The 25,064-nt window shown below is 41.0% G+C and overlaps 1 protein-coding gene across 5 annotated transcripts in view; it reads left to right on the forward strand.

Moving 5' to 3' along the window:
* Positions 1-25,064, forward strand: part of SPAG9 (sperm associated antigen 9) — a 148,087-nt gene that overhangs the window by 14,366 nt on the left and 108,657 nt on the right. For all 5 annotated transcript variants that reach the window (XM_058283950.1, XM_058283951.1, XM_058283952.1 and 2 more), the window contains one exon: positions 24,024-24,144. In XM_058283950.1, coding sequence (XP_058139933.1) covers positions 24,024-24,144 — 121 coding nt within the window. Of the gene's footprint in view, positions 1-24,023; positions 24,145-25,064 lie in introns of those variants that run through there.

A 25,064-nucleotide genomic window follows, 5' to 3' on the forward strand; every position in this document is an offset into this window, starting at 1 on the left:
TTTATCTCATCTAATTCCACCTGCTAACTCAGTTATTTCTCTAGTGTTCAGAAAGATACATGGATGAATACAGTTTAATTAAATGACAGAGTCAATGTCTCAGTGGTTAAGCACTGGTTTCTCACATATGAAGTCCCGGGTTCAATCCCTGGCCCCGGTACCTCAAAAAAAAAAAAAGTATAAATAAAATTCACTGGTTTTAGTATATTCACAGAGCTGTGCAACCATCACTACGATCATTTTAGAATATTTTCTTCACCCCAGGAAGAAATCCTGTACTCACTAGTGGTCAACCAAAACTCTAGCTTTGGGCAACCAGTTTAGGCAGTGCTTTCTGTTGCTATAACATTAATTCCTTTTCCTGAACATTTCATATAAATGGAATCAGGCAAAATGTGGTCATTTGCGACTGCTTTCATTTAGCATCTTCAAGGTTTATCCATGTTGTGACATATATCAATACTTTGTTCAATTTTATTGCCAAATAATATCCCACTGAATGAATACAGCACATTTATTTATCCATTCATCAGTTTATGAACATTTAAGTTGTTATCACTTTTTAGCTATTATGAATAATGCTGCTATGGATTTTTTTTTTTTTTTTTTTTGAGGTATGGACAGCTGGGGATTGAACCCAGGACCTCATATGTGGGAAGCCAGCACTCAACCACTGAGCCCCATTGGCTCACGTGAGTTGTTGTTTTTTGTTTTGTTTTGCTTGTTTTTTGTTTTGTTTTTAGGAAGCACCAGGAACCAAACCCAGGACCTCCCATGTGGGAAGCAGGCCCTCAACTGCTTGAACCACATCTGCTTCCACTGCTGTGAATATGTACAAATTTTGTTGTGGCTGTATGTTCTCGAGTGTAGTCATATGAGTAGAATTGCTGGGTCATATGGTAACTCTGCCAGACAGTTTTCCAAAGCATTTGTGTAATTTTATATTCCCATCAGCAGTTTATGAAGGTTTCAGTTTCTCCACAGACTCACCAACACTTGTTATTGTCTATTTTTAAAACATTATAGCCATCCTAGGTGGGGGTGAAGTGATATCTCATTTTGGTTTTGATTCTCATTGCTCTGATGGCTGTGATATTGAGCATCTTTCCATGTGTTTATTGGTCATTTGTATATCTTTGGAGAAATGTCTATTCAGATCCTTTACCTGTTTTTTTTTTTTTTTTTTAAGATTTATTATTTTTTTCTCTCCCCTCCCTCCCAGTTGTCTGCTTGCTGTATTCTTCTGTGACCGCTTCTATCCTTATCAGTGACACCAGGAATCTGTGTTTCTTTTTGTTGCATCATCTTATTGTGTCAGCTCTCCGTGTGTGCTGCGCCATTCTTGGGCAGGCTACATTTCTTTCACGCTGAGCGGCTCTCCTTATGGGGCGCACTCTGTGTGTGGGGCTCCCCTACACAGGGGACACCCCTGCATGGCATGACACTCCTTGCGCGCATCAGCACTGCACATGGGCCAGCTCCACATGGGTCAAGGAGGCCTGGGGTTTCAACCGTGGACCTCCCATGTGGTAGGCAGATGCCCTATCCATTGGGCCAAGTCCGCTTCCCTCCTTTACCTGTTTTTGAGTCAGATTGTCTTTATTTTAATTGAGTTATTAGAGTTCTTTATGTAGTCTACAAAGAAGTCCCTTATCAGATATATGATTCCCAAGTATTTTCTCCCATTCTGTGGGTTGTCTTTTTTCTTTTAGTAGTGTCCTTTGAAGGAAAAAAAGCTTTAAATTTTGATAAAGCTTAATTTATTATTTCTTTGATCATTTGTGCTTTTTGGTATGGAGCTAAAAAATATTGCCTATTCCAAGGTCACAAAAATTTACATTTCTTTTTTCTTCTAAGAGTTTTATAGTTTTAGCTCTTAAATTTAGGATTTTTTTTTTTAAGATTTTATTTATTTCTCTCCCCATCCCTGTCCCCCCCCTCCAATTGTCTGCTGTCTGTGTCCATTCTCTATGTGTTCTTCTGTGTCTGCTTGTATTCTTGTCAGTGGCACCCAGAATCTGTGTCTCGTTTTGTTGCATCATCTTGCTGCATCAGTTCTCCATGTGTGCGGTGCCATTCCTGGGCAGGCTGCACTTTTTTTGCACTGAGTGGCTCTCCTTATTAGGCGCACTCCTTGCGTGTGGGCTCCCCTACATGGGGGACATGCCTGCGTGGCACAGCACTCCTTGTGCGCATCAGCACTGCGGGTGGGCCAGCTCATCATACAGGTCAGGAGGCCCTGGGTTTGAACCTTGGACCTTCCATGTGGTAGGTGGAAGCCCTATCCATTGGGCCAAAATTCCCTTAAATTTAGGATTTTGACGTGTTTTGAGTTACTTTTTGTATGTGGTGTGAGGTAGGGGTCCAATTTCATTCTTTTGCATGTGGATATCTGTCTGGCCCAGCACCATTTGCTGAAGAGCCCATTCTTCATTCGATTGTCTTGAATCAAGTAACTGGGAAGCATCTCTCTTCCACATGGGAGGTCCTGGGTTCAGTTCCTGGTGCCTCCTAAAGAGAAGATGAGCAGACACAGAGAGCACACAGCAACCGCAAACAACCTCAGTGCCCTGGTTTGCTGTGTCTCTCATTGTCTTACCTCTTGGTGTCCCTTTTGTTGTGTCATCTTGTTGCATTAACTCTCCCCACCCGCCTGCCACACCAGCTCACCTTCCCCAGGAGGCACCAGGAACTGAACCTGGGACCTCCCATGTGGTAGGCAGAAGCCCAATCACTTGAGCCACATCTGCTTCCCTTCTAGTACTCTTTTGTCTTCTTTCTTCCCTTCTCATAATATTACTTTACTAAGTTAAAACCACAAAACTAACAGAAACTTCAAATTAAAATTTTTAGGAAAGTCATACTTAAAAAAAAAAACTTATTTCTTGGGGAGCAGATGTGGCTCAGGTACTTGGGCATTTGCCTCCCATGTGGGAGATCCTGGGTTTGGTTCCTGGTGCCTCCTAGAGAAGACTACCAGACACAGTGAACAAAGGCCAGATAGACTAATGGCGGGGGAGGGGACTAAAACTAACTAACTAAATAAATCTTTTTAAAAACACCAACAACAATAACTTATTTCTTTACTTTCACTCTATGATCTTTCCCAAATTCAAACGAGAGGGTGCTCACCCCTGTGTGGCACTGCGCACGGACCAGGTCAGGAGGCCCTGGGTTTGAACCTTGGACCGCCTATGTGGTAGGCGGACGCTTTATCTGTTGAGCCAAATCTGCTTCCCTTATAAATTCTTAAGAAAAACCAAATATCCCAATAGACAAAAGAGCAAAGTATGGGAACAAATAGTTCACAAATAGTTATGACAGAGTTTTCCTTGAATTCCAGGAGCTTAAAAAGAAGGAAAAAAAAGGAAAAAAAAAAGAAAATACAGGTCCCAGTCCTTGCAGATTGACCTATGTGAGTGCTCTTCTTCAGAGTTTTTCCAGACAATGAGTTTAGAGAATAGCTCCAGATCAAAGCATAGGAGCCTCCCTGATCTTTTCTCAGCATTTATCTGTCTTGGGCATGCATATGTGGCATTAGAAATTCCCTTGTTTACGCAGACATGAATGTCCTCATTCCCTAGAAAACAGTTTCTTGGGCACTGCACTATATGTCCTAAAGCTGGCAATCCCTTGCCCCAGGCAGCACACATTGATGACCCTTCCGTAGTGTTCTGTAGGAGAGCTTTATGAGCTGCCTTCTACATACAGGGCAAGTACTGGTCCTTAGAGCCTGTGATGAGTGTCCTGGTTGAGTCCCTCAAGCCCTCAGCAGAGAGACTGGGCCAGACATACATGCTCCCAGTATATACATGAGGGTTGCTCTGCTGTCTCAGAACTAGGACCAGGGATCCACAATGGGAGTAGGGCCTTGCCCGGGCTGAGTCAGTGAGGGAATAGGGGAGGGGCCAGCCAGGGCACCACAACGTCCTACCACTTAAAAATATTTTTTTATTAATGAAGTTGTAAGTTTACAGAAAAATCATATAGAAGATACAGAGTTCCCATATTATACCTCCCTCCTTTCCCACACAGTTTTCTCTATTAACATTTTGCATTAGTGTGGTACTTTTACTAGAATTGATGAAAGATTATTCTTATACTGTTAACTATAATCCATAGTTTACATTAAGGTTCACTGTACTGTACAGTCCTATGGTTTGCTTTTTAAAAATTTTTTTCTAGTAACATGCTTAAATCTACAATTTCCCCTTTTAACCACATTCAAATATATAATTCAGTGGTGTTCATTTCATTCACAGTATTGTGCTACCATCAATACCCTTTATTACCAAAACTTTTCCACCACCCCAAATAGAAATTCTGAACCAATTAAGCATTAATTCTCCATTCCCTACCCCACTTGGCCCCTGGTAACTTGTATTCTAGTTTCTGATTCTACAAATTTGTTTAATTATTTCGTGTAATTGAGATCATACTGCATTTGTCCCTTTGTGTCTGGCTTACTTCACTCAGTGTCTTCAAGGTTCATCCATGTTGTTGCATGAATCTGCTGCTTTTAAGTTGCCTTTTTCTTGGTTTGGTGTTGCTGTCACTGCAATCCTTAAACTGTTTTCTGGAGCTTTCAGGAAGATGTTTCTGCCAGTTCTTGCTAGTTGTTCAAAGCTTCTGTGTGGGCATGGAGCCCTGAATCTTCTTACCCTGCCTTTTTTTTTTTTTTTAAATTAAGAAAAATTTCTTAACAGTGTCAAAAGTTCAAATAAAACCTAAGGTGTTAAGCTTTAAGAGCTATAAACTAAAGTCAGAAATGTAAAATATTCATCAGATACCTAAGAAGCACAAAACTTTATACAATGCTTGGCTGCTGCAGCAAATTTCACAGTACTATGCTCTTTTAGGCTTTATCAGTGTGGTACCCTGTTCCAAGTTGATAGCCTCGGTCATATCAGTTTCTCTTCTCCTTTCTTGTATTTTTGGGTAAGAGAGAGTGGAAAATAGATGTTCTCTGTTTACCCTGGTGATTTTTAAACAAGACCAAGTAAAATATCTCTGACATGCAAGGAGCATGTTGGAGTTCATGTTGAGTAAACACTGATGTTTGACTCCATTTATGGAATTATCGATATATATTCTTTTATTGGTCTGTTACCTTTTTGGCCATTAATTCATCTCATGGTTTTATTATAAAAAACAAAACTTAAACATTACAAAAGTACCTTCCAGAGTAACTATTAACAGCTTGAAATAGATTATTTCGGATGCCATTTTATATGTGGGTGTATTTTAAATAAAATGGGATCATATTGTAACTTGTAAATCCCCAAGATTTATTTATTTATTTTTCTCCCCTTCCCTCCACCCCCCCACCCTGGTTGTCTGTTCTCTGTGTCTATTTGCTACATCTTCTTCTTTGTCCACTTCTGTTGTTGTCAGCGGCACAGGAATCTGTGTTTCTTTTTGTTGCGTCATCTTGTGTCAGTTCTCCGTGTGTGCGGCACATTCTTAGGCAGGCTGCACTTTCTTTCGTGCTGGGCAGCTCTCCTTATGGGACGCACTCCTTGCGTGTGTGGCTCCCCTATGCGGGGGATACCCCTGCCTGGCGCAGCACTCCTTGCGCGCATCAGCACTGCACATGGGCCAGCTCCACACGGGTCAAGGAGACCCAGGGTTTGAACCGCGGACCTCCCATGTGGTAGACGGACGCCCTAACCACTGGGCCAAGTCCACTTGCCTAACTTGATTTTCTTTTTAACTCATAAGATGCCTTAGACATCTTTCCTTGTTTGCATAGAACAGTTGGATCGTAAGGATGGCTAGGAACTGGTCTGAGGCCTTAATAAGGGGAGATAAGAAGTCAGGGCCCATCCTTGGGTTCTGTCACTCTTCCAGACTTCCTCCATCTGGGAGAAAGTTTCAAAATAGCCAATTCTGGGGGAGTGAGTGCGGCTCAGTGGTTGAGTACCTGCTTCCCATGTACCTGGGGACCTACCTAGTATTTGGGAAGCCAGTACTCAACTACCAAGCCACATCATCTCCCCTGATTTTTTCTTCATTGATGCTATTATACTTTCATATAATTTTGCTGTTTACCTTTTTTACTCATTGTTTTTTGATCTATGTTGATGCATTCATATATCTAGTTCATTTGTTTTATCTACTGTGTATTCCATCCAATGAATATACTACTGAGTATTCTTCTTTTGATAAAAGTTTGAGCTGTTTCTTATATTACTACAGCATATACTATAAACATTGCTCAAGAAACATATATGTGTGAAGGTTTCTCAAAGGTATATACTTTAGAAAGAGGATGCTGGGTTTTAGGATTTACATTTGTAAGCTTAACTAAGTCCGAATTGCTTGTCAAAGGGATATACTGGTTTATATTCCCTTCTGCAGTGTATAAGAGTTCTTATTTCCTTGTATCTTCGCCAAAACTTGGCACTATCAGACTTTTTGGTTTCTTTTACCAATCTGATGTATGTGAAATGATCTCTTGTTTTAATGGGTTTTTCCCAAATCACTGGTATAGTTGAACATATTTTCTTGTGTTTATTGATTATTTTAGTTTCTTCTTTTTCTGTGAATTGTCTATTCAGTTTCATTTACTCGGAACAGGCAACAAGTAGATAGATATAAAGTAGGTAGATAGATATAAATTATACTTTCTAATAGTTTTGAGGTATTCCATTATATGATCATCAGTGGCTGTGAGGATCATTGGGTAAAAAAGCTGGTAATCTAGTTTACAAGCAACCTAAGAGATATCATCCATATGTAATGTATGAACCTTTTTTGGATCCCAATTGTAAAAGTATTTATGGAGAGTGGATATAGCTCAAGCAGTTGAATGCCCACCTATCTGGGGCTCCTTCCTGGTGCCTCCTGAAAAAACAAAAACAAGCAACAAGCAAAACAAATAATAAAACCAACTTAGAAAAGCTGATATGGCTCAGTGATTGAGTGCCGACCTTCTACAAATAAGATCCTGGGTTCAATTCCTAATCCCTGGTACCTCAAAAAAAAAAAAAAAAAAAAAAAATCATGAAATAACCAGGAATATCTGAATACTGACTGGATGTTAAAAGATGCTATTCTGCCTCAATTATTCTTCCTGTGTTTACTGGCTAAATTTTCTTGTAAAGGAGAACTTCCCCTCATCAACTGTTTGGTTACCCCAAAGTATAGTTTGTACAGAAAAGGCTGGATAGGCATTGGGCTAAAGCATCCGGGCTCTGGTCTACCATATAGGAGGTCCCAGATTAGTTTCCTGGGACCTCCTGGTGAAGGTGAGCTGGACCGCGCAGCAAGCTGGCACAAAAAAAAGAGACAAAGAGGAAAGACAGTGAGAGACTCAACAAACCAGGGAGCGGAGGTGGCTCAAACGATTGACTGCCTCTCTCACGTATCGGAGATCCCAGGATCGATTCCCGGTGCCTACTAAAGAGAAGACAAGAAGAGAAGACAAGCAGCTACAGAGAGCACACAGCAAATGGACCCAGAGAGCATACAACAAGCGCAAAAAACAAGGGGGGGGGTCAATAAATATAAATCTGGAAGAGTGGGGTGGTGGAGAGTGGGGATATATGGGAACCTCATAATTTTTAATGTAACATTTTGTGTGATCTATGAATCTTTTAAAAAATACAATAAAAAATTTGCTGAAATAAAAAAAATTTTTAACTTAAAAAGACTGGATAAGTGCTTGACTTTTTTTTTTTTTTTTAGAAGATATCCAATTCTGTATTTCAGAGCACAATGCAAATCTACAGTTAGTAAAATAGTGTGATACTGGCATAAAGGTAAACATCTAAAACAATGGTATAGAATTGATACTTCAGAAATAAAACTATATTGTCTGTGGACAATTAATTTTCAATTTACATAACACCAAGGTCTTATACTCAGGAAAGTATAGTGTTTTTACCATATGGTGGTGGAACAATTGGATATGCACTATAATAGCCTACATGTCTTCACATACTGTAAGTTACCTTAATAATGCATGTACAGTTTCAGGTTTAAGGTATTGCATCTGATATTTTTCTTTTTCTTTAATTCAGCATTTGTAGAGTCCTTCTCCAGTCTCTTACGTGCTTGACTCTTTAATTCATACTTTTATAATTTTCAAGAGCCCTTTACTCTTGCTCCACCCCTTTTAAAATAGCATACCGTTCTGGTTTCATGGATGCAGTGTCTTTTCTTGATCTCTGAGTGTGTTATCATTTTCATTCAGGTTTTCTTGTGTTCCCTTAGAGTTCCTTTTTTTCTGGTAGTTTTGGTCTCTCTCAGGGTGGAGTTTCAAAAGCCTGATAATCCTTGATTATCCCTTCATGTTTTGAAAGTGAGGCACTAAAAAAGAAGGACTGGAAGATTTGTGTGCCTGGATGCTATTTACTGCCTACTGGTACCCGAGATTTCAGTATCCCATGGTCTTTTCTCAGAGACATTTGCGTTTTTCCAGATGAGGATAATCTCTTCTCCAGGTGGGTTGTGGTTTGATAGGTAAGCCTAGTTATCTACATTATGGGAACCTAGGTTAGGGCAGGAACTATAAGAGGGCTCTCAGTGTTACTGTTCAGTATACAGACTTTCACTTAATTCCTTCCTTTTCAGTTTGGCACCTGACTCTGCTTGAGTTTATTCAGCAAATAAACTTCCTATCTCCTGTGTGGGTTGGGTAAGGAGGCCCCCTGGTGATTTTAGAATGAGGTTGGGGACTTACCGAGGCTACTACTAACTGTAGTGATTTAGGGCCTTCACCCATCTCCCTCTTGTTTTCAGCCCACCTCATTCCCACACCATTCTTTTACATACTGTTTTACAGTTTGGTTCTGTAATAATTTACTTATCCACAGTCTATGAATGCACATTTAAGATATTTTCCAGTTTTGAAAAATTGTCGTTCACTGAGTATCCTGGTACATGCCCCTTTGTGCATATTTATTGCCGTTTTTTGTTAACTTTTTATTGTAGTATCCAGTATAGAACACAAAATTTCCCTTTTTAATCATATTCAGGTGTACAATTCAATAATATTAATTACATTCACAGTATTGTGCTACCATCACCAATATCCATTACCCTTCCTTTTGTATCACCTCAAACAGAAAATACTTACCCGTTAAGCTATAACTGCTTCCTGCCCCACTCCCCATTCCCCCTGGTAACCTGTAAACCACCATCTGTCTCTAGGAAATTTGTTTCTTCTACATAATTCATTTAAACAAGGTCATACAATATATGTCTTTTTGTGTATGGCTTATATATCTTCAGGGTTCATTTATATTGTAGCATGCATCAAAACAACTCATTCTTTTTATGGCCAAGTAATAGTCCATTGTTGATGGACACTTTGGTTGTTTCCACCTGTTAGCTATTTTGAATAATGCTGATATAAACATTGGTGTACAAGTGTCTCTTCCAGTATCTACTTTCATTTCTTGGTTATATACCAAGAAGTAGAATTGCCGGGTTATATGGTAATTCTATTTTCAGATTTTTTTTTTTTTTTAAAGATTTATTTATTTATTTAATTTCCCCCCCTCCCCTGGTTGTCTGTTCTTGGTGTCTGTTTGCTGTGTCTTGTTTCTTTGTCCGCTTCTGTTGTCGTCAGCAGCACGGGAAGTGTGGGCGGCGCCATTCCTGGGCAGGCTGCTCTTTCATTTCACGCTGGGCGGCTTTTCCTCACGGGCGCACTCCTTGCGCGGGGGACACCCTTGCGTGGCACTGCACTCCTTGCGTGCATCAGCACTGCACATGGCCAGTTCCACACGGGTCAAGGAGGCCCGGGGTTTGAACCGCGGACCTCCCATATGGTAGACGGACGCCCTAACCACTGGGCCAAAGTCCGTTTCCCCTATTTTCAGATTTTTGAAGAACTATCAGACTGACTTCCACAGTGGCTTCACTGTTCTACAGTGCACCAGCAGTGTAAAAGGATCCTTATTTCTCTGAATCCTCACTAACACTGTTTTCTGGATTTTTGTTTGTTTGTTTTTTAGTAATAGCCATTGTCTAGTGGGTGCAAAGTTTTATCTTATTGTGGTTTTGATTTGCATTTCTCTGATGACCAGTGATGTTGAGCATTTTTTCATGTGCTTGTAGAATTTTTCTTTTTTTAGAAAAAGATTTATTTATTTATTTCTCTCCCCTTCTCCCTCCCCACCCCAGTTGTTTGTTCTCTGTGTCTATTTGCTGTGTGTTTGTTCTTTGTCGGCTTCTGTTGTTGTCAGCGGCATGGGAATCTGTATTTCTTTTTGCTGCGTCATCTTGGTGTGTCAGCTTTCCGTGTGTGCGGCACCATTCCTGGGCAGGCTGCACTTTCTTTCGTGCTGGGCAGCTCTCCTTATGGGACGCACTCCTTGCGCGTGGGACTCCTTTATGCGGGGACACCCCTGCATGGCAGGGCACTCCTTGTGCACATCAGCACTGTGCATGGGCCAGCTCCACAAGGGTCAAGGAGGCCCAGGGTTTGAACTGCAGACCTCCCATGTGGTAGACAGACGCCCTAACCACTGGGCCAAGTCTGCTTCCCTAGAATTTTCAACATTCTGAGTTTGGCTGATCATACCCTTGGGCATTGTTTAATATGATCATCTGTCCTCTTATTTCTTATTAACTGTCAAATTTGCTTATTTCCCCCAGCTTTTGGAACCATTGTTTAGTTTGAAGTAAGAACAAATAGAATACATTGAAAAAGAGTTACATTTAACTGCATTTAACTATAATTATGTAATGTAAGTTCTCTAAATCCTTTGCCCCACTCCATAGAATAAGTCAGGAGATGTCTTCCTGTACACGTAGCAACCTTAGCTTTTTATTTGATGGTATTTTTTTAGACAACTAATGTAATGAAAATGACTATCTTTAAAGGCATCTTTTAGTGGAGGTGGATGGAGACAAAGTCTGGTTTTTTTTTTTTTGTCTCCTGCATCTTTCTTCCAACATGCAACAGACTGAGGAATTTTTTTAAACTTTGGGAGCTTGTATTTTCAAAGTATTCGTTTGTTTTTCTCCAGAACAGTAGGGCAAAACAGTCCCTATAAGCCATCTGGACTTGAAAGCATTTGCTTCATCACAATGCTCATTCATTTTTGATCCTGAAATGTCTGTATTGTCCATTGCTTTAAAAAAAACAACAACAAACAAACAACAGTGTCTAGTTGCTTACAGGAGAATTCTTTCTGAACTTACATTACCGTTGTTGCTGGCATATTAGTTATTGAGAGGGGAAGAGGGTATCCAATGAAGATGTGTTTATCTTACTTGCTAACGAGCCCATTCAAGGACTCTCACTCCCCCCTCCCTTTTGTTAAAAAAAAAGTGTGTGTGTATATGGAGGGGTAGGGCGAGAAGAAGGAGTGAGGGATACATGCATACCCAACACCCATATACCAGAGGGATCTTTTAAAAAAAAAAGATTTATTTATTTATTTTTATTTACTTCTCTCTCCTTTCCCCCTCCACCCCCTGCTGTTGTCTGCTCTCTGTGTCAGTTCACTGTGTGTGTTCTTCTGTGTCCGCTTGTATTCTTGTCAGTGGCACAGGGAATCTGTCTCTCTGTTGTGTCATTTTGCTGTGTCACTTCTGGGCAGGCTCTGCTTTTTTCATGCGGGATGGCTCTCCTTACAAGGCACACTCCTTGCACGTGGGGCTCCCCTGTGAGGGGGACTCCCCTGCATGGCACGGCACTCCTTGCAGGCATCAGCACTGCATGTGGCCAGCTCACCACACGGGTCAGGACGCCCTGGGTTTGAACCAACCTGGACCTACCATGTGTTAGGTGGACACTCTTAACAGTTGAGCCAAATCCACTTCCCCTAGAAGGATCTTGATACTGAGCAAAAGTGGGTTCTTTTCTCCTGATCCGTCTTTTTTTTTTTTTAAGATTTATTTTATTTTTTTCTCCCCCTCCCCCCCACCGTTCCCCCCATTGTCTGCTCTCTGTGTCCATTTGCTGTGTGTTCTTCTGTATCTGCTTTTATTCTCATTAGGCGGCTCCAGGAACCAATCCTAGGACATTCTGGAGTGCAAGAGAGGCAATTACTCTCTTGCACCACCTCAACTCCCTGTTCTGCTACGTCTTCTTGTTTTTTCTCCTCCATGTCTCTTGTGGAGTCATCTAGCTACGCCAGCTCTCTACGTCAGCCAGCACTCCTGTGCGGGTGACTTTCCCATTCTGGGCAGCATTCCCACGCAGGGTAGCACTCCTGTGCGGGGTGGCATTCCCATGTGGGCCAGCACTCTGTGTGAGCCAGCTCGCTGCATGAGCCACCTTACCCTCACAAGGAGGCCCTGGGCATTGAACCCTGGACCTCCTATATGGTAGACGGGAGCCCAGTTGTTTTCCCTTGATGCATCTTTAAAGCCAGTTCCTGAGTCACAAGTTTCAAAGAGAATATTTTTTTGGTTGCAGAAGCAATGGAGCCCAGTGACCTTCTGTCCCAAAATTGCCTTCCTGATCTCCAGAAATTATAATATTTTATTTTATTTTTTAAAGATTTATTTATCCCTCCCTTGTTTGCACTTACTGTCTTCTCTCTGTGACTGTTTGTTGTGTGCTTTCTTTTTTTTTTAAAGATTTATTTATTTAATTAATTTCCCCCCCTCCCCTGGTTGTCTGTTCTTGGTGTCTATTTGCTGCGTCTTGTTTCTTTGTCCGCTTCTGTTGTCGTCAGCGGCACGGGAAGTGTGGGCGGCGCCATTCCTGGGCAGGCTGCTCTTTCTTTTCACGCTGGGCGGCTTTCCTCATGGGCACACTCCTTGCGCGTGGGGCTCCCCACGCGGGGGACACCCTTGCGTGGCACGGCACTCCTTGCGCGCATCAGCACTGCGCATGGCCAGCTCCACACGGGTCAAGGAGGCCCCGGGGTTTGAACCGCGGACCTCCCATATGGTAGACGGACGCCCTAACCACTGGGCCAAAGTCCGTTTCCCTGTTGTGTGCTTTCTGTGTCTGCTTCTCTTCTTTTTTTAAGGAGGCGCTGGGAACTGAACCCGGTACCTCCCATGTGGGAGGGAGGCGCTCAATCACTTGAGCAACCTCTGCTCCCTGCTTGTTGTGTCTCTCATTGTATCTCTTTGTTCATCATCTTGTTGCATCAGCTTGCTGCGCCAGCCCATCCTGTTAGCTCGCTGTTTTGCTCATCTTCTTTAGGAGGTACCAGGAACTGAACCAGGGATCTCCCTTGTGGTAGATGGGCACCCATCTGCTTGAGCCATATCTGCTTCCCAATTCTAATATTTTGTAACATCAGGGTGCTATTGTATCATTGGGGTGGAGCTGGGCACAAGTTCCTTCATTAATAAACATTAAGGGGTTTATCAGGCTGGGTGTGGACCCCAACCCAGGGGGAGTTACAAAGTTACAATCATTTTCAGAGATCAAGTTTCTGAGATAGGAAAGTATGGAGTAGAGGTCAGTCACAATGTTTTCCATATGGATATTAAACAGAAGGGTGGAGTGATTACCTTCCCAATAGTAAGCATACACAAGGGTGAGGTTAAGTCTAGAATAACCATAAACAGGGATGGGAGCACCCTAGCCAGCTTCAGTAATTTAAGGTATTAACCTTTTGCTATTTTATAATATAAAAGCATCTATAATTATGATTTACCATTCATAATTATTTGTTAATTATTAACCCTCACTTACAAACTGACATACTCACCTGTGCTAGGGGCATAGCTAGAGTTTCCAGGAGTAGGATCATTTTGTAATTGAAAAAACTGGCTTCCCTCTATCCATCATGATTCTAATATTGCCCTAATCCCAAATCATGATTACTGTAATGCAGGGGTTCTTAACCAGGGGTCCATGGACTCCCGAAAGGGTCTGTGGAAAGATTTCAGGGAGTCCATGAGCTTGAATTGAAAAAAATTAGCTTATTGTCTTTATTTTTTCTGACCTCTAACTGAAATCTAGCATTTCTTGCACTTATGAATGTATGCAATGAATTACAGTAGTATTCATTTCAATCACATTACAGTTGTTGCATATCTCAAAAAATAGTTTATGCTCATCCTTACTTTGAAATTGCAGTGCTTGTTAGACCTGACTGTAGTTGAGTGTCATAAAACTACCTGCACTACGTTCTGAGGATGAATCCTTGGTTTCCATCTAACTGACAAAAAGGTTCATGGAACAAAAAAGGATAAGAACCCCTACTCTGGGAAGCATATGTGGCTCAAGCGATTGAGCTTCCATCTTCCACATGGCAGGTCCCAGTTCATTTCCCTGTGCCTCCTGGAGAAAATGAGCAAGAAAGCCAGCTGGCATGACAGGCTGGCGTGGCGAGCCGACACAACAAGGTGATGCAGCAAGGAGACACAAAAAGGAAACACAATGAGAGACACAGCAAAGCAGGGAGCAGTGGTGGCTCAAGTGATTGAGTGCCTCTCTCCCACATGGAAGGTCCCAGATTTGATTCCTGATACCTCCTAAAGAGAAGTTGAAGGAAGCGGATGTGGCTCAAGTGATAGGTTTCTGCCTACCATTTGGGAGGACCCGGGTTCAATCTCTGGGGCCTCCTGGTGAAAAAGACGAAGAGAAAGCGTGTCTGCATGGTGAGCCAGTGCCCGCATGGTGAGCCATTATACCCACGTGGTGAGTTTAGTGCCCATGCAGCAAGAATGCTCGTGTGGTGAGCCATTGCCCATGCACGTGAGTCATGCAGCAAGATAATGACGCAACAAAAGAGAGATGAAGGGGAAACGGACTTTGGCCCAGTGGTTAGGGCGTCCGTCTACCATATGGGAGGTCCGCGGTTCAAAGCCCGGGCCTCCTTGACCCGTGTGCAGCTGGCCATGCGCAGTGCTGATGCGCGCAAGGAGTGCCGTGCCACGCAAGGGTGTCCCCCGCGTGGGGAAGCCCCACGCGCAAGGAGTGCGCCCGTGAGGAAAGCCGCCCAGCGTGAAAGAAAGTGCAGCCTGCCCAGGAATGGCACCGCCCACACTTCCCGTGCCGCTGACGACAACAGAAGCGGACAAAGAAACAAGACGCAGCAAATAGACACCAAGAACAGACAACCAGGGGAGGGGGGGAAATTAAATAAATAAATAAATCTTTAAAAAAAAAAAAAAGAGAGAGATGAAGGGGAGAGTCAAGGTGAAGCACCACAGGTGGCTCAGGAAACTGAACCTGGGACTTCCCATGTGGGAGTTGGAAGCTCAATTGCTTGAGCCACATCTGCTTCCCAGAGAAGGGGTTCTTACCCTTTTTTGTTCCATGGAACTGAAGTGGCACAGCTAACAGGGAACCTCTTTCCATATCAGAGGTCCCCAGGATCAAATCCCAGTAAATTCTAGAGGAGAGAAAATGAGAAGACCAAAAAGAGAAACAGATACAGAAGATTACACAGCAAATGGATATAGACAGCAAAAACAGCAGGTTGGGGGGAGGGCTAGAGAAAGGGGGAAATAAAATCTTTAAAAAAAAGAGAGAAGTTGAGCAGACACAGAGAACACATAGAGAATGAAAATAAGGAGCAGATAGTAAGCACAAACAATGGGGGTGTGTGCATAAATAAATAAAAATAAATCATTAAAAAAAAAAAAGATGGGAAGCGGATGTGGCTCAACTGATAAGAGTGTCCGTCTACCCTTTGGAGGGTCCAGGGTTCGATCCCCAGGGCCTCCTGACTTGTGTGGTAAGCTGGCCCATGCACAGTGCTGCCACGTACAAGGAGTGCCTTGTCATGCAGGGGCGCCCCTGCATAGGGGTGGCCCACGTGCAAGGAGTGCGCCCCGTAAGGAGAGTCGCCCCCTATGAAAAAAGCGCAGCCCGCTCTGGAATGGTGCTTCTGATGCAGCAAGATGACGCAACAACAAAAAAAACCACGCAGTTGCCCAGTGCTGCTGGATAATGCAGAAGAACACACAGTGAATAGACACAGAAAGCAGGCAAAGGTCGGGGGGAAGGGGGGGAGGGGAGAGAAAGAAATAATATAAATCTTAAAAAAAAAAAAAGAACCCCTGTTCTAATGTTTGCTTAGTGAACTAGAGGATGACCAACTTTATAAAGTGATGCTACTGGCAAGAATTTGTTACATTAAATCAATAATTAATGCCCATAGTATTCCTATGAGCACTCATCGGCTTTTTTTTAAACATTTATTTATTTATATTTATTCCCCCTTCCCCCCACCTTCCGCTTGTTTTTGCTGTCTGTTCTCTGTGTCCATTTGCTGCACGCTTCCCCCCACCCCATGTCTGCTTGTCTCCCTTAGTTGCATTATCTTGCTGCATCAGCTTTCTGCAGCGTGCAGGCGAGCCTGCCTTCGCAAGGAGCCCCTGGGTCGCGAACCCAAGGCCTCCCATATGATAGACGGCAGCCCAACTGATTGAGCCACAGCTGCTTCCCACTCTTTGACTTTTTAAAATTATAAATAAATTTCATCGATACATATTAAAAAGCATGTAGTTCATCCAAAGTATACAGTCAATGGTATTTGGTATAATGACATAGTTGTACATTCATCATTTCAATCATTAGTACAGCATTTTCATGATTTCAATAATAATAATAATAATAAAAAAGACAAACAAGAAAATTCTTCACCTTTCAATCCCTCTCATTGACTCCCCCTACCCCCAAGGTGGCTCCTGGTCTGTTTGCTCATTGTTTTTTGCTCATTGTTTGTGCTCATTGTCTCTTGGTTTTTTTTCTTTTAGTAGGCGCTGGGAACCGAACCCAGGACCTCCCATGTAGGAGGTGGGCACTCAACTGATTGAGCCATATCTGCTTCCCTCTCATTGACTTTTTTTTTAAGATTTATTTTTTATTTATTTCTCTCCCCTTCCCTGCCCTCCCCCAGTTGTCTGCTCACTGTGTCCATTCACTGTGTGTTCTCCTGTGTCCACCTGTATTCTTTTTTTTTTAAGATTTAAAAAAATTTTTGTCTTTATTTTTTTAATATTACATTAAAAAAATATGAGGTCCCCATATACCCCCTACCCCCTCACCCCACTCCTCCCCCCATAACAACAATCTTCTCCATCATCATGAGACATTCACTGCATTTGGTGAATACGTCTTTGAGCTCCGCTGCACCTCATGGTCAATGGTCCACATCATAGCCCACACTCTCCCACATTCCACCCAGTGGGCCATGGGAGGTCATACAATGTCTGGAAACTGTCCCTGCAGCACCACCCAGGACAACTCCAAGTCCTGAAAACGCCACCATATCTCATCTCTTCCTCCCACTCCCTACCCCCAGCAGCCACCATGGCCACTTTCTCCACACTAATGCCACATTTTCTTCGATTACACTAATCACAATAGTTCATGAATAGAATATCAGTAAGTCCCCTCTAATCCATACTATATTCCTCCATCCTATGGACCTTGGAATGGTTGTGTCCACTCCACATGTATATCAAGAGGGGGCTTAGATTCCACATGGATGCTGGATGCAATCCTCCTGTTTTCAGTTGTAGGGACTCTTGGCTCCCTTGTGTGGTGGTTGACCTTCTTCACTTCCATGTTAGCTGAGTGGGGTAAGTCCAATAAATCAGAGTGTAGGAGCTGAAGTCTGTTGAGGCTCAGGGTCTGGCTATCACATGGTCAGTCCAGAAATTCAGGTGCCCTAGGTATACATTAAACCCCAGCACCAACTACAGTTCCGGTAAAAGTAACAGGAGAGGCTTGTGAACAAAGATCACATCTGAGTCCAGCTCCATCACACAGAAACACAAACTCCAAAGTAGGGCCAACTGGCATGGCACTGAACTCCATCTGCCATGACCATAGAACTTGTGGGTCTCTGTAGCCCTCAGAAGAACCAATACCGGGGTTGTATCTACTTTATCTGTCTCTGGGACAGGACTCTGCTGAGGTGTGCATAAGGGCAACCCCTCTGATAACCTCCCGGCTCTTTTTGGAGACTCATAGCCATATAAACTCATTTGTCCTTTCCATTTCCCCATTTTATTCCGGTCAAAAAGCATTTTTAACTCCTGGTATTATATGTAGATTGAGATATTCTGCTGGTCCGAGTTCTTGTCAGCAGCACCGGGAATCCATGTCTCTTTTTGTTGTGTCATCTTGCTGCGTCAGCTCTCCGTGTGTGCGGCACCATTCCTGGGCAGGCTGCATATTTTTCACGCTGGCTGGCTCTTCTTACGGGGCACACTCCTTGCGCGTGGGGCTCTCCTACGCATGGGACACCCCTGCGTGGCAGGGCACACCCCTGCGTGGCAGGGCACTCCTTTCACTCATCAGCACTGTGCGTGGGCCAGCTCATCACATGGGTCAGGAGGCCCTGGGTTTGAACCTTGGACCGCCCATGTGGTAGGCGGATGTCCTATCTGTTGGGCCAAATCTGCTTCCTTCATTGACTTTTTTCCCCTTCACAATGTCTGTGGTTGAGAAATATGGATGTGGCTTAAAGCAGTTGGGCAACCACCTACCACCCGGGAGGTCCTGGGTTCAGTTCCTGGTGGCTCCTAAAGAAGACAAGCAAGACAGTGAGCTGACACAATAGGCTGATGCAAAGAGGCAACACAAGGAGGAAACATAATGAGAGACACAAACAGGGAGCGGAGGTGGCTCAAGTAATTGGGCACCTCCCTCCCACATGGGAGGTCCTGGGTTCAGTTCCCAGTGCCTCCAAAAAAAAAAAAAAAGACGATGAGCAGACACAGAGAGCACACAGTGAACAGAGACCAGACAGCAAGCACAAACAATGGGGGTGGGGGAAGAAATAAGTAAAATTAATATTTAAAAAAAAATGTCTATGGCTAGGGTGAAACCTCCAAAATCCTATTTACTTTACATAAAAATACTATGTATATATGCAAATTATAGTAATAAAAGGAAACCTAGTTGTACCAGGAATGAAGTTTATCAAGTGAAGCTGTTTTCTTTTTATTTATTTCTCTCCCCTTCTCGTGACCTCACCCCGCCCCGTTAAGCCAAATCCACTTTTCTGAATCTGATTTTTGACATTGTCTTTCTATAGGATTTTTGGAGTGATTCCACACTTCCCACCCTAGTCCTGAAATACATCACTCTTTATTTTAGCTTTGGACTTCAACAGACCTAATGCACTGTTATGGGGTATTGCATGAATTGCATACAATTAAAATGGAATTCTCTCTTCATAATGATTTCTCCTTCCCTCAGTATCTCATTTCAGAGTAAGAATTTGATGAACTACATTTAGAAAAATAACCACAATAATTTTTGGTATGACAAAAGATAGTAATTCTTGATATATCGAACTTTTCCAACCTGAAATGCAAATGAATTAAGGTTCATGTTTTAGCTCTTCTAGCGTGATTGAAGAGGTATAAACCGTTTTGCATAGTCCCCCGTGTTGGAAACTGAGGCACAGTGGCCTCACAAGGAGAGACGTGCTGTCTCCATGCTAGTGCTATCTCCATGGCTACGCTTGCAACCTAAGGAATGCGGTAATTAAGAGTTCCCAGCAAATGGGATGAAACTGTTAAAAGCTGAAAGAAAAGATGAGCACATACCTTTTGTAGTGAATAGAACACTTAGATTTTGTACCTTGAGATAAGATTTTTAAAAATTCTTTAGACTATGGGTAATGCTGCTTGTTGTCACATAGGCTACGTGTTCCTGCTTATTGTCGCATACACGGGGTATATAGAGAGCCCCTTGTAAAACAATAAATTTGTCTGAGGAGTTATTACTCGCAGACCCCCTGATCCCAGCTCTCTAGCGTGTTCGTATTCCTTCCCCCTTTTCTCTTTCTTTCATTCCCGATACCCTTCGGGTCCAAATCTCCAACATCGGGCCCAATGTGGGGCTCGAAGAAGTTAGTGAGTCTTCCAAATCAGTATCGGGAACCACGGAAAAGACCTCATCGAGGGTTGTGTGCAGGGTAATGGGTAATCAAATGGGACATGTGGAAGCATATTTGCAAGTGTTAAAAACTTTACTGAAAGTTAATAGGGTGCCTGTAACTCTTTCATTCCTGATATCCTTCCGGTCCAAATCTCCAATACCCGCCTTTTATTATTTTAAACTATATAAATAATCTATGTTTATTTAAGGAAAAAAAACCCCCAAAATCTTTAGGATAAGGCAATAGAAAAAAGTAAAGTCACACTAAATCCCACTACTGTTAACCATTACTAGTGGGTTTTTTTTTCCCCTTCCCCTCCCCCCAACTCTGCTATTTTTGCTGTCGGTGTCCATTTGCTGTGTGATCTTCTGTGTCTATTTCTCTTTTTGTCTTCTCTTCTTGTTTTCTCCTTTAGGATTCACTGGAATTTGATCCTGGGGACCTCTGATCTGGAGAGAGGGTCCCTGTCCCTTGCACCACCTGAGTTCCTGGTTTCTGTTGCGTCTCGCGTTTGACTTTCCCCTTTCTCTCTCTTTTTGTTGCTTCATCATCTTGCTATGTGGCTTGCCCTGCGGGCACTGGCCTTTACCAGGCAGCCCCAGGGATCAAACTAGATCCTCCCATATGGTAGGCGGAAGCCCGACCACTTGAGTTACATCTGCTTCCCACTAGTGTTTTAATATATACTTTGAAACCTTTTTCTTTGCCTATCTACTTATGGCTCCCAGTTTATAAAAGTAGGATTACACTATACATATTTTATATCAAAAGCTATTAAAGAATGTGTTATTAAAAGTACATTTTTTCTATGTATTTTTAAAAATTGTACTTCCCTTTTAGTAACACCCTGTATTAGTATGGTACATTTGTTACAACTGATGAAAGAATATTATTTTAATTATACTATTAGCTGTAGTGCATAGTTTACATTAGGGTTCACTGTGTTGTAGTGTCCTATGATTTAAAAAAACTTTTATTCTAGTATCATATATACAATCTAAAATTTGGGGAATTGAACCCAGGACCTCATATATGGGAAGCCAGCGCTCAACTACTGAGCCACATTGGCTCCCCTAAGTTGGTTTTTATGTTTGTTTTTCTTGTTGTTTGTTTCTGTTTTCTTTAGGAGGCACTGGAAACTGAACCCAGGACCTCCCATGTGGGAATCAGGTGATAACTGCTTGAACCACAGGGCTTTTGATATACATTACTAACTTCCAGGTGGATTGTACTAGTTATACTCTGAATAATGAGAGTATATGTATACTTGAATTTCTCACATGTAGCTTACTTTGATTTGAAAATAAAATTTATTGTATTTCCCATTATGCACACCCAACACCCAATTTGTTTTTTATCTCTCCATTCTCACCACCACTTCCTGTAATCATCTCATTTGTATTACTGTGGTAACCTTTGGACTTCTTCAAATATTCTTTTCCCCTTTTCTAGCTACCTCCATTGCATTTCCCATTTCCTAGCTAGATTGGACTTTTAAAAATATGGGTGGAGTCTAACATCCTTCAAGGTCCTATATGATCTGGTCCTTGTCTGTTTTCTTGTCTCATCTCAGGCTGTTCTCGCTCATGTCTCTAATCTTTGGTTATTCTGGAATTCCTTTGATTTCTTTCAGCCCCTCTTTGCTTGATGAACTTTTATGTACCTTTCAGGACTCACTTTCTCAGGGATGTCTTCCCTGAGATTCACATATCAATAACTTCCCCCCGTTATCACTTTTTCTGTTATCAAGTATTGTTTCTTAAATCATATATGTTATTATAGACTGGTTGTATTGTGTACAAACTTAAATTATGTGATTTTAAAAATAATCATTTTGTATAAAAGTTTGAATGCATTTCAGAAACTTTTCAAGAATCATGTCATGCAAGCTTAATGATATTGAGTCATAAACCAAAATTGTGCTGTTATCCCATGTTGATAGTATGTTAGGTAGTAACAGAAATACTAGCTATCCCTTATTAGCATTGGTCTCAAATTAGGCAACTGTTGAATTATGTAAGATCTTCACAAATCCATCTTTTCTATAGAATGTGATCACCCATGTTTAATATCTGTTTTCTTCTGCTAAATTGCTTGCCTTCACCAGGAGGCCCTGGGACTCGAACCCTGGACTTCCATATGGTAGATGGGAGCCCAATTGTTTGAGCCACATCTGCTTCCCAGGAAAATTTATTTTTGTTGTGTATTAGTAATTAGCATTTTGAATGAGGATGGTAGCTGTACATTTCCAAACCTAAGACATAATACACATTTAAAATTATGATTCTCAAAAGCACAATGAATAAAACTTTTGGTCTTTTTTTAATAAAAAAAATCGAACATTCACAATTTTTATAAATGGGAAAAATCATTCTTGATTTCCTCTAAAACTTGCAGATTGAATTTATAGTTTTGCCTTTTATATATTTGTCTTTCCAGGGAAAGGGTCTATTTTCATCCGATTCTCAAAGTAGTTCATGATTCCAAAAAGTTTAAGATCTACTACTTAGAACAAGACAGAAGATAAAATACAGTCTTATGAAAGATGACAGTTTATTTATAATTTCTAAGTTTATCTGTCTTAATTGCTTGAAGGAACAGTCTGGGACTATGTATTTGCTTTGGAATAATTTCATATTTCCAGCTCTTTGCTGTGAAGGAAATTGCAAAGAAAAAAAAGAGATTTCTGAGCTATCATATCACTTTAAAAAGCACACACATGCCATAAACCTTTTGCCATATTTACTAAGAGTGATAAAAAACCTCAGTGATCATAAAAAATACAGACACTTCAGAAGCTTGATTCATTTACTTAGGTCTCTAAAATATGCCAATAAAGTAAAAACCTACAGTAGTGACTGCTAAACAGTCATGGATTATTCATGCCCTTTTGTAGCCAAACTGGGTCACTAAGAATCAAAGCAGACACGAGGATGTGTGTCCATTATGATGTTTCTTCTATCAGCCAGAAAGAAGTTCTAAATAGGCAAAATAGTGATAAAGTTTGTTGCTTTCCATTCTAGCAGCACAGTATTTTATCAATAGCACAAAATGAGATGTCTAAAATAAGGATTTCTGGTTACTTACCAGATATAGCAATTAAGTTACATGAGGGAGTATCATTTTCAAAGCAAGACAAAAAATAATTACATTTTCCTATTAACTCTTAGTTTTGGTTATTATCACCAGGCAAAATGTCAAGAAAGCTTATTACTTTATCAGCAACAGCCTGTTATATCATTGCTGCTTTTTTGTTTAATGTAACCTTTATATTATTTGCCTCCATTAAGTTTGTAGCTGGTGTTGGAAGAAGGAGAGGGATGGTCTGGTACTCATAGTCATGCTCCTTTTGCCTGTCATTTACTAGGTAGTCAGTAGATGTTACGTGAAGGAATGAATGATTTATCAATTTGCCTCTTAGATTTACTGTAGTGTATTTTTACATATAGTCATCTTTGAGTAAATATTCTGGAAAAATGTACAATGGCTGTTTGATGGATTTTTCCAGAAGCCTCATAAATAAAAGTAGGTAATGGGCTGAAAAACTCACATTAAAACTAGGGTGAATTTAGTGATATTATAAATATTTTGTAAATTATACACTTTTCTGTATAAATTTCATTCAGATTTTTACTCTGAAGCTTTTATTTATGTTTGTTGATTCATTTATTTTTAAGGAAATATTTGAGTACCTGCTATGTGCTATCATCATTCTTAAATTCCTGCTTATATTCTAGTGAGGAAAGGCAGATAATAAATAAGATAGATTAGTCAAATATATGTTAGATGGAGATAAATGCTCTGGAGAAAAATTAAGTAGGCAGGGATGATAGAGGGTGGGTATTGAAGTTTTTAAATAGATAGCCAAGGAAGGTCTTACTAAGAAGGTGATTTTTGAAAAGAGACCTAAACTTGATGAGGAGGGAGGAAGCTATTTGGATATCTGGAAGAGAATTCTAGGCTGTAAGAAGCAGATGTCATATGAAGTGGAAACATCTCAATAAAAGTAGTTCTCTGATTTTTGTTTCTGTGAACATGTTTTATCATTGTTTTCTTTATACATTTGGAAGTTTTAAAGTTAATTTTTACAGAGAAATTAAAAATCAACCCAAGTTCATGATTCTGCAATTTTTAAAAATAGTTAATGGGTAATTGTGATTCTCAATACAAAGAAACACAGGAGATAAAAATATGAAAATTGATTTAATTTACCTGGTGAGAATAAAATATGTTCTTCTTTATTAGAAATTCATTGAATTTGAAGACTCTCAAGAACAGGAAAAAAAGGATTTACAGACCCGAGTGGAATCTTTAGAATCTCAAACAAGACAACTTGAACTCAAAGCAAAAAACTATGCTGACCAGAGTAAGTAAAAACACCTCTCCTCATAAATGCACGTTAAAGAGTGGTTTCTTATAGTGCCATGACTCATCCTGACATTTGACTATGGTTCTAAATATATGTTTAGAATTGTTATCCCAGACTTAAGAGTGAGTCCTGGGAGCTGGGTTTAGTTCTTTTTTTGTTCACGTTTTCACATGGTACCCAAGTATGCAGAAATAACTATATGCAATATACCTATGTTCTCTCTTCTTCCATTTAGCTCCCAGCCTTTGTTTTCTGCTAACATTATGCTGTATCCATTTAGTAGAGTTCTGTGTGTGTGTGTGTGCACATGTGTATAATTTCTTTCAATTTTGATTAAGTACACAGAGTTCCTTTGTTTCTGTTTTGCTCTGAAATTTAAAAAATGTAAAACTCTAGTTTGAAGTGTGAATAAAAACATTACTGAATTCTCTTTTGTTCCTTTCTAATGGAAAACTGAGGGCATTTAGGGGAATAGAACTTCATTTTTTAGAATAATTTCATTTTGAATCTAATTTCCTATGTTATTCCTGTTTTAAAAATAATTATTTTTTCAAGCCCCAAGGATGATTTTTCCTTTTTGGCTCATGAAAAGGGACCTAATTAAGTCAAAATTAGAAAAAGAAATGGTGAGAAACTTTATGGCCTATTTTCATGTCTGATGCACATAGATGGAGAGTTCTCCACGTTTCCGTCTTAACACTGTAAATTTCCAGAAGTCCTAGGATACTAGAGATGGCCAGCAGTGACTCTTTGTACATTACCTAACCCATTAGGCCTACATGGGGACACCTGATGTTAAGGGGTTGGCAGTCATGATGCAGTAAGTTTGGAGTATGTGTGAGAACTGACTGCTTCCGCTAGAACTCTGGAAGAGCACACTAGACCTAGACCTAGAACTACTGGGAATCTGGAGTTAT

The sequence above is a fragment of the Dasypus novemcinctus genome, chromosome 21 (genome assembly GCF_030445035.2).
Source record: "Dasypus novemcinctus isolate mDasNov1 chromosome 21, mDasNov1.1.hap2, whole genome shotgun sequence".
Lineage (NCBI taxonomy): Eukaryota > Metazoa > Chordata > Mammalia > Cingulata > Dasypodidae > Dasypus > Dasypus novemcinctus.